The 16512-nt window shown below is 51.8% G+C and overlaps 5 protein-coding genes across 5 annotated transcripts; 3 read left to right on the top strand and 2 right to left on the bottom strand.

Annotated features, from left to right (window-relative positions):
- Window positions 1-1562: 1562 nt before the first annotated feature.
- Window positions 1563-4459, bottom strand: GPA1 (guanine nucleotide-binding protein subunit alpha). Its single transcript, XM_062893640.1, has 5 exons — window positions 4068-4459; window positions 3460-3663; window positions 2977-3319; window positions 2361-2917; window positions 1563-2306 (listed from the first exon to the last, which is right to left on the bottom strand). Exons 2-5 carry the CDS (start codon window positions 3575-3577, stop codon window positions 2263-2265), a joined length of 1062 nt encoding a protein of 353 aa, XP_062739473.1. The 5' UTR covers window positions 3578-3663; window positions 4068-4459; the 3' UTR covers window positions 1563-2262.
- Window positions 4460-7028: 2569 nt separating this feature from the next.
- On the top strand, window positions 7029-8992 carry QC762_707960 (uncharacterized protein). The gene is made up of 3 exons (XM_062893639.1): window positions 7029-7919; window positions 7973-8073; window positions 8132-8992. Exons 1-3 carry the CDS (start codon window positions 7877-7879, stop codon window positions 8696-8698), a joined length of 711 nt encoding a protein of 236 aa, XP_062739472.1. The 5' UTR covers window positions 7029-7876; the 3' UTR covers window positions 8699-8992.
- Window positions 8993-9100: 108 nt separating this feature from the next.
- On the top strand, window positions 9101-10488 carry QC762_707955 (uncharacterized protein). The gene is given in 2 exon segments (XM_062893638.1): window positions 9101-10280; window positions 10290-10488. Coding segments are annotated over 2 exon segments (1020 nt in total). The 5' UTR covers window positions 9101-9325; the 3' UTR covers window positions 10355-10488.
- On the bottom strand, window positions 10481-11581 carry MIC10 (Mitochondrial inner membrane organizing system component). The gene is made up of 2 exons (XM_062893637.1): window positions 11118-11581; window positions 10481-11024 (listed from the first exon to the last, which is right to left on the bottom strand). Exons 1-2 carry the CDS (start codon window positions 11202-11204, stop codon window positions 10830-10832), a joined length of 282 nt encoding a protein of 93 aa, XP_062739470.1. The 5' UTR covers window positions 11205-11581; the 3' UTR covers window positions 10481-10829.
- A 127-nt stretch (window positions 11582-11708) lies between these two features.
- Window positions 11709-16235, top strand: QC762_707930 (uncharacterized protein). The gene is made up of 4 exons (XM_062893636.1): window positions 11709-11879; window positions 11937-14059; window positions 14110-14261; window positions 14310-16235. Exons 1-4 carry the CDS (start codon window positions 11862-11864, stop codon window positions 16091-16093), a joined length of 4077 nt encoding a protein of 1358 aa, XP_062739469.1. The 5' UTR covers window positions 11709-11861; the 3' UTR covers window positions 16094-16235.
- Window positions 16236-16512: the final 277 nt, after the last annotated feature.

Below are 16512 nucleotides of genomic sequence, written 5' to 3'. Positions count from 1 at the left end.
ACTGGATGGTGGTGCTGAGCCGCTTTCTGTCCTCCAATGATGTCGCTCTGTCTATAGGTTCCATTCAGCGCCTCGGGGGGATCGTCGCGAGTAACAATCCATCCTATTCGTTGAGAAGAAAATGCAGTCTGAGAACTGGAAACAAATCTAGTAAAGTGACTAAAGCCAGATCTCCAGCCGCTTTTACCCTCTGCTGAAAGTCACTGTTCGGTACCAAAACCTACCTTGTAGGTAGCAAAAGCCCGACGGCATAATCCCCAATATGCACAAGGCTGGCTTAGCTGTGCCACTACTAAACAACACCCTTAGAACATATCACTCACATATAATCTTTCACCGCCTCCAGCACCCCGTTACAGGAATGTAAAAGTCACATGATGTACATCCTCCCTGTTTATATCACCCTTTTATGACCAGATCCACAAATCGAAACACTCGCTACTGCCTCACCTTTCCATGCCTTTTTGACCCCCCAAAACTAAAGGTGGTATGGTGTGGTGTGGTGTGGTGTGGTGTGATGTGGTATGGTGTTCCCACCCCCGTGTTTCATCCCCCATCATCTACTGTAAGTACCGAGGAATCACACCTTATCCCACGTCCCGTTTTCCCACTGCGAAAAACACCATACAACTCCAAATTGAAAATAATCACCATTCTAAAGGAGGAATGACGTAAATGTCTGCAATGGCTGTGCAAGGAGTCAATATACCTACCATGTGTCGCCAGTACAAAAACGAGTGTTGAGATCAACACTGTCACGCAGCCTCTGTTTCGGTGTTGCCGGCAATAATATTAGCTAGGATCCTGCTGGAATCATCTAGACAGCACTTCTCGTCTATACCTAGTCATCAGCAGTTTGCTACTAGACCGCGTGTCACTGGCATTGTCATGTCTTGCTCATGACAACCAACAACTCCTTCCGTCAAACGTTTGCTTTATCACTCATCTCAAACTTGTTCAGTCATACGGATATGTTCAGTCACCAACTCAACAAGCAGATACGGTATTCAGAAAAACACCCATTCAATTCACCGGCCCTCCACCCCCTCCCCTCCTCCCCCAAACTACACATACACAACAACAACAACAACAACAACAACAACAACAACTACACATCTCTCGAGAAAACTACCTAAATACCTTCCCCCCCTAACAACAAAACACTCCGCCCACCCATTGCTCCAAATATTTAACAACCTGAAAAAGAAAAACTCTCTCCTCTTCTGTTCAAAAGAAACAGAAAACGGGCAGAGTAACAGAGAGAGTGAGTGAGAGAGAGAGAAAGAGAGAGAGAGAGAGAGAGAGAAACAATAAAAAGTAGAAAAAAGAAACAACAGAAAAAAGAGGAAAATGCGCAGTTAGCACGGTGGTATATCATCTCCCCTCCCCTCCCCTCCCCTCCTCCAACCCTCATCCTCCTCTCTGCTTCTCAATCCCCTCCCCTCCCCTCCCCTCCTCTCTCTGTCCGTCTCCCACTCATCAATCAACCCCCACCCCAACCAAGCCATCCCATCATCCATCCCTCATCCATCCCCCACACTCATCCATTGCATAGAAGTAGTATAGTCGTAACGGTCGTCCAGCATTTCGATTGGAACGGAGGGGGGCAGTGTGAAGGGAGAGAGAGTGTGTGTTGACATGGACCGTTGTGTTTTTCCATTTGACTTTGTAGAACAAAAAATCATATAGAGTTCAACAACAGACAGACAAGTCAGAGAGTGATTTTTCTTTTCAGAGTGAGAGGTAGAGAGTGAGAGAGAAAGAGAGAGAAATAGAGAGAACCAGCGCAGACAGGATAAAATGAGATGAAAAGTAAAAAAGGAAAATAAAAACGACATCATGATTAAACAACATATGTATCCCTTCCCCTGTTCCCCCCCCAAAACCAGATTCCGGTTTCTTTTTCGACCACAAAAAACGTCTGCTGCTCTCTCCCTAAACCTCTCTTTCGTTGTGTTGGAGATACACGCAATACGATTCATACATCGGGGATCGCCATCCCCGACTTTTCTCCAGTGGCTAACAAATAAAGGGGAGACCTGGTGAAGTGACAAGGTCAAGAGCGATGAGGATTGGAGAATGCTGGGAGGTAGGAGGGTAGGATCAGTTGTGGGGGGCGAATAAGCTTCATGGTACGCGCCGTTTCACATCAGGGTCGGTGGGGTATATTCGATGGTCGGCCGAGTGCCATGAAGTGTGACTGATCTCTGGCGGACAGCATGGTGTTGCGTCCGACGAGTCCAGTCGTCATCCGATCTGCTATCAGATGAGACCGCAGAGGCGGAGGTTCTCCTGGATGATGATATCTGTGACAGTTAGCACCTAGTTGGCACCCGGACGTGAAAAATGAACAAGCTTACCATTCACAGCAGCCATCACGAAGCGGATTTGCGTTGTGTCCGTGGCGCAAGTAAAATGTGTGTAGATTTGCTTGCTCTCGTGCTGGTTCAGGGACACGAAACGGTTGAGGATGTAGTCGCAAGCCTGGCCGTAGTCATCACCACCCTCGTAGTCGGGGAAGTAGTTCTTCATTGGGCTGACAGGGAGCTTCTCCTTAAACCTGTCGATCTTGTTGAGGAAGAGAATGATCGAGGTCTTGATGAACCACCTGGAGTTGCAGATGGAGTCGAAGAGCGTGAGAGCTTCTTGCATGCGGTTGACCGTCTCATCCTCAAACAGGAGCTGATCGTACTCGGAGATAGCGACGAGGAACAGGATGGTCGTGACGTTCTCGAAGCAGTGAATCCACTTCTTACGTTCTGATCTTTGACCGCCGACATCGAACATCCTGTACGTGAGCTCACCAATAATGAAAGTCGTCTCCGTGATACCAGTAGTCTTGACACGGGACCGAAGGACATCCTGGTCGTTGGGCATGTAGTCGGGGGCGGCGATACGGGCGATGTTGTCAAAGTAGCTGGAGTGAATGGGTTAACAATGATTGCACAGCACATTTGCAAGCACAAAGAAACCTACTATCTGGCAGAGTCGTTGAGCTGATACTCTCTTGAGCGCTTGAAGCAGCTCTGGACACCGGCATCTCTCCACAAAGCCTCAATGGCATTGCCAACCTCTGGGGGAAGGACATCTCCCTCAATCTGAGCTGGTTGCATGAAGATGGTCTGGACGTGGTACTCCATGCGGGCATCGGCCAATGGCAACTCCAATGACTCCATCGCCTCGAGAATGACGCGCATCGACTGGACAGTGTTGCTGAAGATGATCTCCTTGAAGGACTCGCGCTCGTCGCGCGAGTAGCCGCCCTCATGGATCAGCTTCATCTGCTTCAAAATAGTTGACTTTCCGGATTCACCAGCACCTGCGATTGATGGTTAGCCCCCGGGGGGTACTAATAACAGGGCACCTCGCCAGCGTCCCTGGCGCCATTGGCCGACGGGACGACGACTCAGCGAACAATGGGCCACATAAGGACCCGCCGCGGAGACGATAAAAACTCACCCAGAAGCAACATCTTGATCTCATTGCGCTGCTGCATCCGATCCCTCTTCAACTGGTTCTCAATCTCCTCGTTCCGGGCCTTGCCCTCCTTCTCCTCTGTGCTCATTCCGCAACCCATCTTGGCTTAGATGTCGATGACAAATCTGATCAAAAAAAGAAGGTATGTTTTCAATCGGGGGATATTAATTCGAACGAAGCGGTCTGCTGATGGGAAGAAAACACCACGCGTTAGTCTATCCAGTCGTCGAGAGTTGAGATGATGATTTTACGGTCGCGCGTTTGGTCTGGGATCGCGACCTCTCTGGGCTGGGCAGGGCCGATCGGCCGATTTTTCGTCGCCGTCAACTCCCTCTTGTCCTCTGCCACCTTCCCGCGATGACAAAGCCCGCCTCTCTCCCTCTCGACAGCGACAGCGATGGATAACCCTTCGATGTTTACACGATTCGCAATTCAATTCGACGTCGGGACAGAGTCGCTTTGATGGAGCGCCACGAGAACCCTTGGTGTGTGGCAGAAGAAAGGCTTGCTTGCTGGCTGTCCTGGGGAAAAGCCGTTTTGGGGGTTTGGGGGTGCGGTGTGTGTGGGTGTGTGTGGGAGGCTTCACTCACTATTGTTTCCGGACAACCGGCAAACCGTCAATCGAACGGCTATTAGGACTTTGGTTGTTAATGAAGGAAAGGGAAAAGGCTGATGGAAAACAACACGCCGCGATGGTTGTTCGAGTCGGGGGTCGGGTTCGGCAGTCAGACAGAAAGGGCGGGTTGGCCTTGCTGTGTGCTGCTCAACTCAGGAATCAGGATCGCGGGAGGGTGTGAGCCGGAGGTCAAAGGAAGAGGAGGAGAGTGGGAGGGTTGGTTCTGTTAATGTGAAGGAAACGCGGAGCCATGCACGCTGCAATTCGGGGGGGACCAGTAGCCCAGCCAATGGCAGCGAATTTTTTCTTCGGAGCTTGCAGGAATTATGGGGCCCCCCAAGATCCCTAACTGGCCAGAGCCCGGACATTGTTCCCTTTGGCAAGCAAGCAGCCAGAAAAAATAAAGATCCCCCCCTGAGGAGCCGGCCCCCTGACCCCCTGTCCAGTCTGAAGCCGGCAACCCTGATGATACTGAATTACTGATGCTGCTACCTGTTGTTCTACGCCTTCCACCGCCTCATCGATGTCTTTTCTCGCTTCTCGGCTTCGCATCCCAGCCTGCTCTGAGGCTGCCCGCTCAAGAGATCGCCTGGAGGCGCGCATTTGACCGAGACCTCCTTCGATCAAAATGGTCTTTTGGGCTTCCCGAAAGAGCAACCCCTGGTAGCACAAGGCACTGGGCAGTGGAGTGGCGCCCGCTAGTGAGAGACGGCGCCATTAGCCGAAACAATTCGCAGATGATGGGATTTTTATCTATCTACCGGGGCTAGCATACACCTACAGTAGCATCATCACGACAACCCCGTGACAGTTTGTTGGAAGGTCTTTCTCAGACCGAGACAAAAAAAGAAAAGAAATCGGCCCCATCGATGGCGAAACTGATATATTACCGTGACAGCCCCAACTCAATCACCATCTCCTTTGTTTCCCGCATCTCCACCAGCAGTTCGCCTTTCCCTACTGCCGCCCTATTGACCCCTCCTTTGAGTGGTCTTGAAACACCCCCTCCAAGCCCCCAATCGCCTGGCTTCCCGAGAGCCGAGTTCCAGATCGACCATCATCGAGCTGGGTGTTTTGCCCCCGTACTGTTACAAGGCCACCATCCATTGTTGTCAGGTCTGGTTTATCATAACCTCTGAGCTGGCAAAAAATAAAAATGAATTAAAAAACTATCAACATCAACAAAGCCAAACACGGCAGAAAACGTTGATCGCCAATGTCTGAGACATCTCCGTCTCTGAGCTTATTAGCAGATCGCCAGCCAAACAAACAGCTCCCCTTACATCAAAGCCCATCATCCATCCCACTTCCGCATTTTCCGTTGTCAAAGTTGTCTCTCAAACCGCAGGAATGAACAAAAAAACTCCGGAGTGCCTGCCTGCCCATCATCGTCGCATAATCCCCAGTGCCTCGATACCTGCAACCTGCATCTGTTAATCTTCCACATCCACCCCCAATCCAGGTCCCAATGGAGAACAGTGGATACAAATCTCCAAAAACCATACGACAAAAAAACCACCGGGCCCGTCCGTGACCACGGACTGCCCGTCATTTTTATAAAGACGGTAGACCACTTCGCCCGGCCGCCAGGGAGTACCGCCGGCGTCATGTCCAATTCATTTGCTTGCGTGAATACTGAATCGCGGCCTGCTGCTGCTCGCGAGGTTTATGCAAGTAAGGTAAGGAAGCGCGCGCTCTTCACCGCTTTTGCAACACCAGAAAAAGGGTCGAGTAGTTACCCAGGTGGGTGGTAATACCATAATCAAAAACAAAACCTTCTTTCATGCTTCCACAACAAACCCGCCCCCATGGCACTGTTCCCTCCCGGCTGTGAAGGTCCAAATGAGATACCACGATATATATATATATATATATATATATGGTTGTCCCAACCTCCTTTCCCTTCTGGAACGTTGCGTGCCCTCCTCTACAACATCGTCATCATCCGTGCACACCAAAACACCTTTCCAATCTACTACAAAACTGTACCTCAGTCAATGCAATCTTTTGAAACATTGCCATAATTAGCCGAACATTCAACTACGCGACAGGCAATCGTCCGTCAATCGTCTGTGGCCAACAGCGTTGAATAGGTACAACAGCCATATCTGCAGCCGTTCGCAGCGCCATCCCAAGCCCATTGACGAGATGTGTTCCGGTTGCTCTGCCGCCATGTTGTATCTCGTAGCACCTTGTATGGCAACAACCTAAACCCCTATGACGAAATGGCAAAACACAATGCGACGGATCGAGGCCGATAGTAGTGGCCTGGATATGCACATATCCATTGTACGATAATCCTTGCGGTATCTTTCGTTGCCGCAAGAAGTTAGCAACCCCCTGGCACCCCGCTTATGTGATCGACACCCCTCTTGCTGCAGGTGTCCGCTCTCTCATGATCGCGATAGAGAAAGCCGCAGTATCCTCTGCCTATCGACGTTGCCATGCATGAATGCCGTGATGGACACAACAAACAAGGCCCCTATTCTACATCTTTCCTGGGACGAAAATCGAAAAGCTGGCTAGGTATGGTTGCTATCAAATTCCCGATCGCTGGAAATTGTCTGCAATTAAAAGATCCAGCAGGTCTAGGAAGCCCTCAGACCTGCGCTGGGTGGAACTACTACAATCGACTACCTAGATTGGAGCCCGCCAACCGCGTGGTCTGTGGATCATGAAAAAAAACAACAGAGCCAATCCCCTGAGAGAGAAAAGCTGCTGCTCCACTCCTTTGGTGCCTGGGCAGATGTGAGGAACAGCACGCTGATTCGACCTCCACGATGGAGAAATGCGAGGATGTCATGGAGGGTTCCATCGTCAACCAACTTGCTTCTGCTGCACGAAAGATCCCCGCCGCCTCCCGCAATTGCGAAATGTAACTTCAGCTGACAAGAGCCTGGCCGCCGGCGTGACCGCCTGTGCCGCTGCAAAAAAAAAAAAAAAAAGCCGTTGTTACCAGCTACCCGGAATCTGCGTTTTGCACCATGGTTCAAGTTATTTCTTTTCGTGCTGGTTGGCGAACGCCTTTCGAAGCTTTCCACAGGGCCAGCGTGCGAGGCGCCCATTGATATTCCGTTTAGATGCATGAAAGGTTGAGCCGCCCAGCTGCCGAGCCAGCTTTAAATTAATTTCGCATCCCAAGACCCCAGCATCCCATTTCCGGTTGGCGCTGGCAGTATCAGACGCTAAGATCAAAGAAGCAATCTTCTAGAAGCTGACATTCGTGGAGACCTCGGGAAGAACTGGTCAAAGCGGTCCTTTTCGTGATGGGATGAAGGCTGCGGCGTGGCAAACAAGGAAGAGGCGTGGGAAATAGGGGCTCGATTTTCCAGGTTATTCTTGTCAGATATCAACCCAAGAACAAGGGAAGTGACGGTTGCGAGTGTTGGGTTTCTCGTTTCATTGACTTTCAGAAACAGTGTTGTAAGGGCCTTGAAGACTCTTTGCCCATGACCGACGCGCTATGCTCAAGCTGAAGGGAAGGCGGTCGATATGGGATGAACCTGCAGCTCTCACGCGATGTGTGGCTCCCCGCCATCATCTGAGCCTGTACGATCTCCGTTCAGCGCCTCTCACAGCGGGCCTCGTTCTTGGCACTCTTACGCGCCACACCGCTCAATGCCTGATAGAGACTAGGGTCCCCAGCACTTCAGTTGGTGATCACTTCGGTTGTTGATGTTCCACAAGAACAATCCTCTGTAAAAGACTCCAGTTTCGATAACCCTGGCAGCCTCGCGAGCCAGCCTTGTTACTATAACCTGAATAGTGGCATAAAACGACGACATGGCGTCGTCCGCTATTCCGCTAGAGCGTCTCGGAGGTCATGGTATGCCCTTCGTAAACAATTGCGGTGTACTCGGGTCTAATGTGTATAAACAGCGTTCAACCACAGGACCAGTGTAGAGTTGGAGGAAGAGTATGATCGTTTGAGAGATCTGGCTCGGGCAGAGGCAGAGAAGAAGAAGTCATGCTTTGATCGGGTACGGGTTGTCCTCCTATCTCGCAGTAGAATCTCACTAACCACATTGACGATGGCAGGCTCATGAAGCATATGAGCGTGGGGATGGCGCCGAGGCAAAGTCTTTGTCGAACGAGGGCAAACGCCATCAAGCGAAGCAGGCCGAGTATAACAAACAGGCTGCCGAATTCATCTTCCGGGAGAACAACGCCATGGGCCGGATAGCTGAGGATACCATCGACTTGCATGGTCTGTTTGTTGAAGAGGCAGAGGATATCCTTGAAGCCAGAATCCGTGATGCTCAGGCTCGCGGTCAGTCCCACTTGCACGTCATTGTCGGGAAGGGCAATCACTCAACTGGGGGGGTCCGAAAGATTAAGCCGCGTGTTGAGCAGCTCTGCCGAGAACTCGGTCTAGACTATGCCACAGAGGAAAACGAGGGGCGTATCTATGTTGATCTCGGTGGCAACCGTGTCGAGGCTCCTCCCCCTCTGCCCCCACAGCCAGATGGGCACCAGTCGCACAGCCGTCCTCAGAAGAGACCGCATCGGCCCCGGCCAGAACAGCCCCAGCGTCCACAACGCCCTGAAGAGCCGGAGGACGATGGCATCTTCGGCTGTATCAAGGCCTGTTGTACGCTTATGTAGGGCCAAAAGTTGGAGATGTCGTTTGTTCCCTTGGGGGGGCTTGTGTGTATTGTTGGAATGAAAGTATATGGGATACGATGTGAATGACTGCATTGGAAACACAAAGGAATCTGGTATATATATCGATATGTCTTTGGCAAGTTGGTCTGTTGGTCTGGTCAAATTTCAGGATAAAGGGTTTGATGACTGAACCGGGCTGAAGTGGGCTTTTTTGAGTTCGCTGGTGGCCGCCTCGCACTACAGAAAACACAGTAAAAGCTCAACAATTGTTTGAAATCTGTTTGGACATATCATGACACCTTCCTGCTGCCTGCCGCGCTTGCTACCTGCCGCGCTTGCCATCATCTGTCTGGCACATGATTTTGCACTTTCGACTGTCATTTGTCGATGTTGCAACACGCCCTTCCTGCTTCCTCGAGCTGCTTTCCGGTGCCATGTCGCTACAAAGTTGTTGTTCTTGATAAGTCCAACACGTTGTTCATGATGCCCATCCTCTACCTCTTCAATACCTAAGTATTAACCATCTTCTAGACCTCACCACTCTCCAGACATCCTTGATGCATTTCGACCGCTACCTCTAGACTCATCTCAACAACCAAAACACACCTCTCCTCTAGCCCAGTCCTAATGCATGTCGTCCTGCCCTCAACAACAACCCGCTTGGTCACCCACCGGAAGCCCTCCCGGCCTCCGCACGGTATCAAACGACAACACCACCCCCTCAACCTAACCATAACGCCCCACCTCGACTCTCACCACCCCCTCTACTCCCGCCTCGGCCCCAACTCCCTCTCCCGCTACCCCCACAACCCCAAAATGGAAACCCTCTTCACAACCTCCAAGCCCAAACCTCAAATAACCACCACCACCACCACCACCCCCTCCGCCACCCGCCTCGAAATCATTCTCCTCGCCCTCTTCATCCTCTCCCTCGTCCTCCTCCTCCTCTTCATCCTCGCCCTCGCCCTCCGCCGCCAAGTATCCACCTCAACCAACAAACGCCGTCACCACCGCAGCAGCCACCAACCCGACGTCCATGGCCGCGCCTCCTCACCATGTCTATTCAACACGGCCTTCGGCGGCGGCCCACTCCCTCACGAACCCTTGCTGTCTTCTTCTACCTCGTTACCCGCAGACGGGAACGAGAAAACGTCGCTGCTCAACCGCGTCAGAAAGGCAAGCGAGGATCTTGCAGAGGCGGTGCAATACGAGTTGATGGAGCTGGGGAGGAAGGTCTCGGCGCATGGGAGGGCGGTGGTGGTGGGTGCCACCGCGGCGAGGAGGGAGCAGCAGGAGAGGAGGACGGCGAGGGATGAGGAGGTTGGGCTGGATGCCGCCGCTGGGAGTGGTCTTGCTGGTCAACAACAGCATGGGTTTGACGGTTGGAGGGATCAAGACTGGGGTTGGGATACGGAGGCTTGTAGTATGGTTGGGCCCAAGCCGAAGCCGAAGCTGGAGACTGTGGTGAGGAGGTCGATTAGTTGGGTGATGGATCGGGGTGGTAGGAGGTCGAGTTATGCTTACTCTCGGGGGTTTGCTTCGCCTTGTGATACTGGGGGATTTAGGCCGAGGATGGGGGTTGGTGGTGGAGGTGGTGGTGGTGGTGGCGGGAGGAGGAGGAGTTTGGCTGTGACGGGGGCTGAGTATGCTGTGTGAGACTGAGAGAAGCTCGTGAGGGCTTTGATTTTTTTCTGGAAACTGAAAGAATGGGTAACTTAACATGGTGGAGATGTGTATCGTGAGAGCAAATAGGTGGTAGTGGTTCAACCTATCTATAGATTACGCGCACCTAGAATATGTATCAGCTTTGCTTAACCCCGATGTCATATCTCCTGTCAAAGAGATCCCCCAAAGAAGCACATGACAAACACCACCATATATAAATGTCGAGAAAATAAGTTCAACCGTCATCTTCTCATTCCCCTCTCCCTTCTTCCTACTCGTCTAAGTAAGGTGATTTTTGACACACCAGAGAATTTTTGTACACTTGTTTCCCCAAACCACCCATCACTAGCTCGGAATCTCCTTCTCTTCCAGCGCCATTCCTCTCTCTTGCCTCGTCTGTCTTATCTACCCCTGCGTATCGATTGTTTTTGTGGTTTTATTTTTTGCGTGAATTTGATTTGGTGATCTAGGCTTGCTTCCTGATCTCCTTGGCAGCCTGCTTCAAGCTGGAATTGCACTCCTCGTACGCCCTGCCGGCACCGAAGCCGACGCCGACGAAGGCGGGCCACGCCCTGCGCTTGAAGAGGAGGACTGAGAAGACTACGCCGAAGCCGAGGCCGAGGGAGGACTTGATGATGAGGTTGGAGAAGCAGCGGTCCCACTGAACACACACAGACACACACACACATTGTTAGTAACTACCGGTACTGTAGATTGGTGTATAGGTATATTGGGGACGGAGGAGGGGTCGGACCTTCTCGTTGAGGAGGGCTTCGCTGACGGGGCGGGAGACAGCGCGGGAGGTGGGGGATGTCGTCGTCGCGGGGGCGGTGTCGGCCATTGTGATTGCGCGGGAGTGAGTGCTGGAGGTAGGTTGGTGCGGTGGTTAGTTATTGAGGGGTTGGTGGTGGTGGTGGTGGTTGCGGGGATTGTGAATTCTCGATGCAAGCATGTGAGGAGGAGCTTTGGGGAGATTGGTATATCGTACCTTGGAAGCGATTGACTGGTAATTCATACAATGGAGTAAGTATACAGAGGACTGACTATAACGAGTGGAGGTGGGAGGAGTACAGGTAAATCAATACCTCAACTTTTTGTGAGATATTCTGTTGTTCGGCAAGTACGTCAGTGGTGTGTGTCGGCTGAGTTGATTGAAGCTATTTTGTTTTTGGCACACACCCGCCGGGTAACAAGGACGTCGTTGCCAAGAACTGAGCTCTCGATGCGGTTCGCGTTAATGGCTCCCCGTTGTCTCCCGAAGGCGGTGAGGGAGCTTCGGGTGGGACGGTGGTTTGGTGGTGAGCGGAATGGACGGCAGAATTTTGGGATTTTTTTGGCAGAAAGTTTGGAGAGCAGCTGCATCTGCGCGACGTGGGGCCTGGTCGCATTTCGGAGGGAGCTTTTGCTGGAGAGAGCTCGATGGCGAAAAAGAAACTGGGGAGCATTTTGCGACAAAAGATGAAATTATAGGGTTCTTTTTTACTTTTGATAATCAACAATGAAGGGTCAGGCGATGGTAGGTTTTTACAATTCGCAATGTTCCAAGGCGCAGCCCCAAGTAACAATCGCAAAGACAGGCGAAGCAGCCCTGATCAGGGCTGTTCAGGCATTCAACAAGGACACCAACATCGAAACACTACCAGAAAGACTCGAAAACATCTGGGATATACTATCAGAGCACCATGGAGGAAACTTTCACGCCGCCGAGGAAATGCTCTCGCGATCACTCCTAAAGCAAATGGTCGGGAAGACTGAGAATGCTGAAAGAGTGCGACGATACTCTCGCACATGGGACGTCTTGGGTGCCGTGTTTCAGCGCACCCCTCTCTTCTCCCTAGCAAAATCGCTGGCGGACTGGAAGTTCATCGGCATATTACAACAGACCTTGAGCGAGCTACGAGACATCGCGGTTGATGCAGGATTTAGGCTGGACGAGATCGAAGATGTAGAAATGACCGACGCCCCAGGCCCAGGAAGCCCATCACCCTCCAGGAAAAGAAAACGGACAGAGACGCTTGTGTTCGACATAGTGGCGCAACGGACAACATCGGGGTGCTTACTGGCTGCGAAGGCCCTTCTTGAGGCGCTCAGGATACTGCTGGCTCGATGCGAGACCAAGCTGAACGATGGACCACCAACACACCGGATGGGCGCTGAGCACGTCAAGTCATTGTTTTCATTGTCGGCGACCGATGCGGCTGAGATTCTCGGGCCAATACTGGACTTGTGCATTGCGGCTCATACCTGCTTGGATGATGCCTCGTACAGAGAGGTGTCTTCATGGCTGTCTACCCTCAGTTCTATTTGGGCCTTGCACCTACAAGGCCCAGGCGATGCTTTAGAGGTTGCGGCGCGTTTGACTTCTTCAGCAACCCTTCTTCTGGGGATGTTGACGGATGTGGCAGACCTAGGTTCCCGCAAAATCCAAAGTCCTACCAAGGAACGCTGGGCAAAGGATCTTCGTCGGTTCTTGTCCCGTAATCTGATGCTTCCTGCCAGGGCGGCTTTCCTCAACAGGAATGACCGGTCAGTTCTCCAGAGAGCTGTTGAGGCCTGTTCTGCTGGACCACCCCCACGCTTTATGCGTCGTCCATCCTCATCCTTTTTGACTTTCCCAGTCATTTTTGACTTGGTTGGCCAGTCTCCGCGTGAGTTTGGTGGTAACACCTCCATCAAGGACTATGAAACATGGGTCCAGGCGGTGTTCGATACCATGTTCACGACTTCAAAAACCATCCCCCACCTCAAGGGTCAGGTAGAAAGCGAGGGCAAGTCAGCGATGCGGAGGGTTTTGGAGGTGGCAACATCCCGAGACGAAGCTCTTTCAGCGGAGAGCCTCCGGCTGGTGTGCAAGGAATTTGCCCTTGGCGAGCGTAAGGATGATTGGGATATACTTTTGTCGATCGTAAAACTCAACCCCGATGCGTTTCTGCTCTCGGAGGACGGAAAGGAGCTTCTGAACCAGATTCTGGAAAAGACGAAAGGTTCAAATTCTTTGACTGATGAAGACCGGGAGGTGGCTGTCGAGTTCATTGCCCTCCTTGCCGAAGGATATGCCCAAGCCCGCGACTTGTCTTCGTTTGTCAAGACCTGGCTTCATTACCTCGATTCTCCCAAATCCGAAGGGAAATTGGACCCCCTGTGGGCACAAGAAGAGCTAGCGGTTACAGTCGCGTCTTTGGTCCAATTTTCTCTCAATGCCAATCAGCTTGCGGAGTTGGTAGCATGGCTATCGGAGCAAGAGGCAAGCGCGGCAAGGGTTTTCCTTCTTGAGGCTCTTTCTAGGGGTGTTGCTCGCGAGGAATTTATTGATGCGGCAAACATGAAGATTTTTGATGCTATCATGGCTCAGAAGGTCTCCAAGAAGGATGCCCTTCTCATCTCTGCTTGCCGTTGGAGTGATGCTGCCCGGACTCTCGCTGAATGCACGCTGGAGGAGGCCGGTCGGGTTTGGTCACGGGTCGGCTCACACCTAAAGAAGACTTTGAAGAAGTCGGGGGTGGATGGGGAGGATACCTTTGCTGCGTTCGAGTGCTGTGTTGCTGCTTGGCTGTCAAACTATCTTGAAGGTGCCGATGAGGAGGAAACGTCTAAATTGGTCTGCTCCTTCCTTGGGAAACTTGAGGAGGATGCGAGCTCCGAGTCAAGGAGACGATATATCTCTTGGATTCTCGAGGAGGAGCCTCGTCTTGTCAGGTGTGGATTCTATGACCTTCATTTCTGGCTACTTTGCTAACTGTTCACAGCATGGTCGTTGACAAGACGGGCAAAGTACCAGATATCATTCTGTCGCTTGTCAAGCCCACACCTGGGGATGACTCGGCTGGTTTGCGTCATGCCGCCACAGTTGGCAAAGTTCTGTTGAAGGAATGCGATACTGGAAACCAGAAGCTCACTGGTAAGCTGGCTCAGCCTTGTTGTTAATGACACATTCTAACGTCAACAGATACTCTGATCGACACCGTCATCAAAGTGATTGAAGAGTCTGAGGCCGGGACGTTTCAACCATCAACCAAGGATGCTGTTCTGTTCCTGCTCAATGCGCCTATGGAAACCCTTAGCCGCAGCCAGCGGGAAGCCACGATGAAGACGTTGATCAGCCACGTTCCACAAACCTCGAACAAGGCGGGACCACTTGGGGTAGACTACTGGGAGCCAGTGCTCTCCTTGATGGTCAAACTAATGAACGAGCCAACCTTCTATGACGGGATGAGCTTCAGCCATTTGGAAACTGTTGGGGCAGGTCTTGTTTTAACGACGGGTAATGATGCCGAAGTTCAGCGCCTCTTCTCTTTGTTGTACGACCTGGCTGTGTTGACTATCCGACAAATGGCAAGCGGAAACCTTGATTCGAGGGAGAAGACATACCTCTCTGATGCCAAGGCGGTGCTTCAGGAGAAGACAGCTGATGGCGATACTGTCGTGCGTCTCGTTCTTCTGCGCGCCTTTCTCGCGACTGTCCAAGAGTCCAAGACTGCCCCAAGGCTGGAGAAGGCTGGTCTGGACTTCAGCGGCCTTGGAGATGACCTATTCCAGATGGCTTCATCCGTTGCGACAGCCGGCAAATGGCGTGGAAAGAAACTACTGGCTCTTCTGTTCGCGTTGTCTGCTCTTGACAGTATGGGACGCGATTCTGTCAAGCAAGCGGTCGCCTCTGCCGTGAAGCCACTCGTCAAGACTAGCGACAAGCTGGTTGACGAAGGCATCCAAGCTGGTTGGTCCATCCGCATGTTCTTGGCAGACCACTTCCTCGAATCCCTCGAGTCCCCATTCCAAATCGAGCTCGACATGGAGATTTCCGAGACTGGCGAGGTCATCAAGTCCGCCATCGAAGTCCCAGTTCTCCGCAAATACGTCGACGCCGTAGTCCGCCACGCCGACGAACCCATCAAACTCCAATACCTCAAAGACCTCCTCCTCACCAAACCCCCCAGCCGAAACGAACTCCTTGGCCGTCTCCTCATCATCGACCAATTAATCCACCACCTCAAGGGTTCTAAACCATCCTCTTCCTCCTCCGAATTCGACCTCCCCCAAGCCCACGCCATCCTCACCAAATCCCTCCCCGCCCTCACCACCCTCCCGCACATAATCCAAACAACCAAAACAATTTTGTTTCTTCTCGACCACTCAACAATGAAACAGTTCAACATCGACCTCACCCTCTCCCGCGTCTCCCTCCTCGCCAACTCCTCCTCTTTCCAGACCCTCCTCGCTTCCCAATCCCAACTCTACCTCCCTTTGTGCTCCCTCCTAGAAGTAGTGATAAAACGTCACCGCCACCGCCTCGAGGGCCACTTCCACATCGTCCTCTCCCCCCTTCAGGACCTCCTCCGGTTACTCCTCTCCAAGTGCGACTCCTCCCCACAGTGGGAGAAGAACGCCCAGCGATTCTCCCGACTCCTCACGCTTATCTGCGAGCCCACTGCAGCTACCACCGCGCAGACAAATCACACTGTCCTCGAATCGGAAAAGGACAGGGCGAAGAGGTATGCGGGGCAGTACATGTATTTGGTGTTGATGCAGTACATCAAGTGCCAGCTGGAGTATGTTGCTCCGCCGCACGCGATTAAGGAAGTGCTGGAGAAGGAGGGGATGTATGCTATCATTAGGATTACGAGCCAGGAGGGGTTGAAGATTATGAGTGAGGGGATGGATGGTGGGGGGAGGGTGGTGTTTAAGGAGTTGTGGAGGAGGTGGGAGAGGTTTGGGAAGTGGACTGGTGTGTAGTGTAGGTTTGTTGCGGGAGAGGGAGTTGATGGAAAATGTACATACCTGGTTCTGTTGTTCATATGGGTATTATGCAGAAGGAAGTTCGTGTGTGTTTGACTTCATTTCATGCGTGTGGCGATAAAGGATAGACGTGCCAGGTTTCTGTCGGTGTCCATTGACTATCATGGAACGTCTATCCACTTTCTTTGACACATTTTGACTATCTTTTGACACTTTTTGGGTTATCTCTTGAAGCCCACAGACCATCTTTCAAGAGGTATTAACCACCCGTTAAAGCCTAGTGATTGTCTTTATATCCCCTTTAACTATGTCTTAATACCTCGAAGCTGTCTTCTAACCCGACTTGTTTATCCTGAGAGGATTAAACTGCTTTATCCATTCTTAAAGGCTTGCCCATTCTCCGTATTTCCCGCTCT

The sequence above is a fragment of the Podospora pseudocomata genome, chromosome 7 (assembly GCF_035222375.1).
Source record: "Podospora pseudocomata strain CBS 415.72m chromosome 7, whole genome shotgun sequence".
In the NCBI taxonomy this organism is placed as follows: domain Eukaryota; kingdom Fungi; phylum Ascomycota; class Sordariomycetes; order Sordariales; family Podosporaceae; genus Podospora; species Podospora pseudocomata.
The sequence above is the reverse complement of the archived record's forward strand: the minus strand, read 5'-3'. Positions and strand labels throughout refer to the sequence as shown.

Coding starts and splice junctions, on each gene's coding strand:
- GPA1 (XM_062893640.1), bottom strand. CDS start 3,577: ATGGGTTGCGGAATGAGCACAGAGGAGAAGGAGGGCAAGGCCCGGAAC. Junction 3,320..3,459: donor GATCAAGATGTTGCTTCTGG/GTGAGTTTTTAT, acceptor CATCAATCGCAG/GTGCTGGTGAATCCGGAAAG. Junction 2,307..2,360: donor CGTGATGGCTGCTGTGAATG/GTAAGCTTGTTC, acceptor TAACTGTCACAG/ATATCATCATCCAGGAGAAC.
- QC762_707960 (XM_062893639.1), top strand. CDS start 7,877: ATGGCGTCGTCCGCTATTCCGCTAGAGCGTCTCGGAGGTCATG. Junction 7,920..7,972: donor AGAGCGTCTCGGAGGTCATG/GTATGCCCTTCG, acceptor GTGTATAAACAG/CGTTCAACCACAGGACCAGT. Junction 8,074..8,131: donor AGAAGTCATGCTTTGATCGG/GTACGGGTTGTC, acceptor TGACGATGGCAG/GCTCATGAAGCATATGAGCG.
- MIC10 (XM_062893637.1), bottom strand. CDS start 11,204: ATGGCCGACACCGCCCCCGCGACGACGACATCCCCCACCTCCCGCGCT. Junction 11,025..11,117: donor AAGCCCTCCTCAACGAGAAG/GTCCGACCCCTC, acceptor GTGTGTGTTCAG/TGGGACCGCTGCTTCTCCAA.
- QC762_707930 (XM_062893636.1), top strand. Junction 14,060..14,109: donor GAGGAGCCTCGTCTTGTCAG/GTGTGGATTCTA, acceptor AACTGTTCACAG/CATGGTCGTTGACAAGACGG. Junction 14,262..14,309: donor TGGAAACCAGAAGCTCACTG/GTAAGCTGGCTC, acceptor TAACGTCAACAG/ATACTCTGATCGACACCGTC.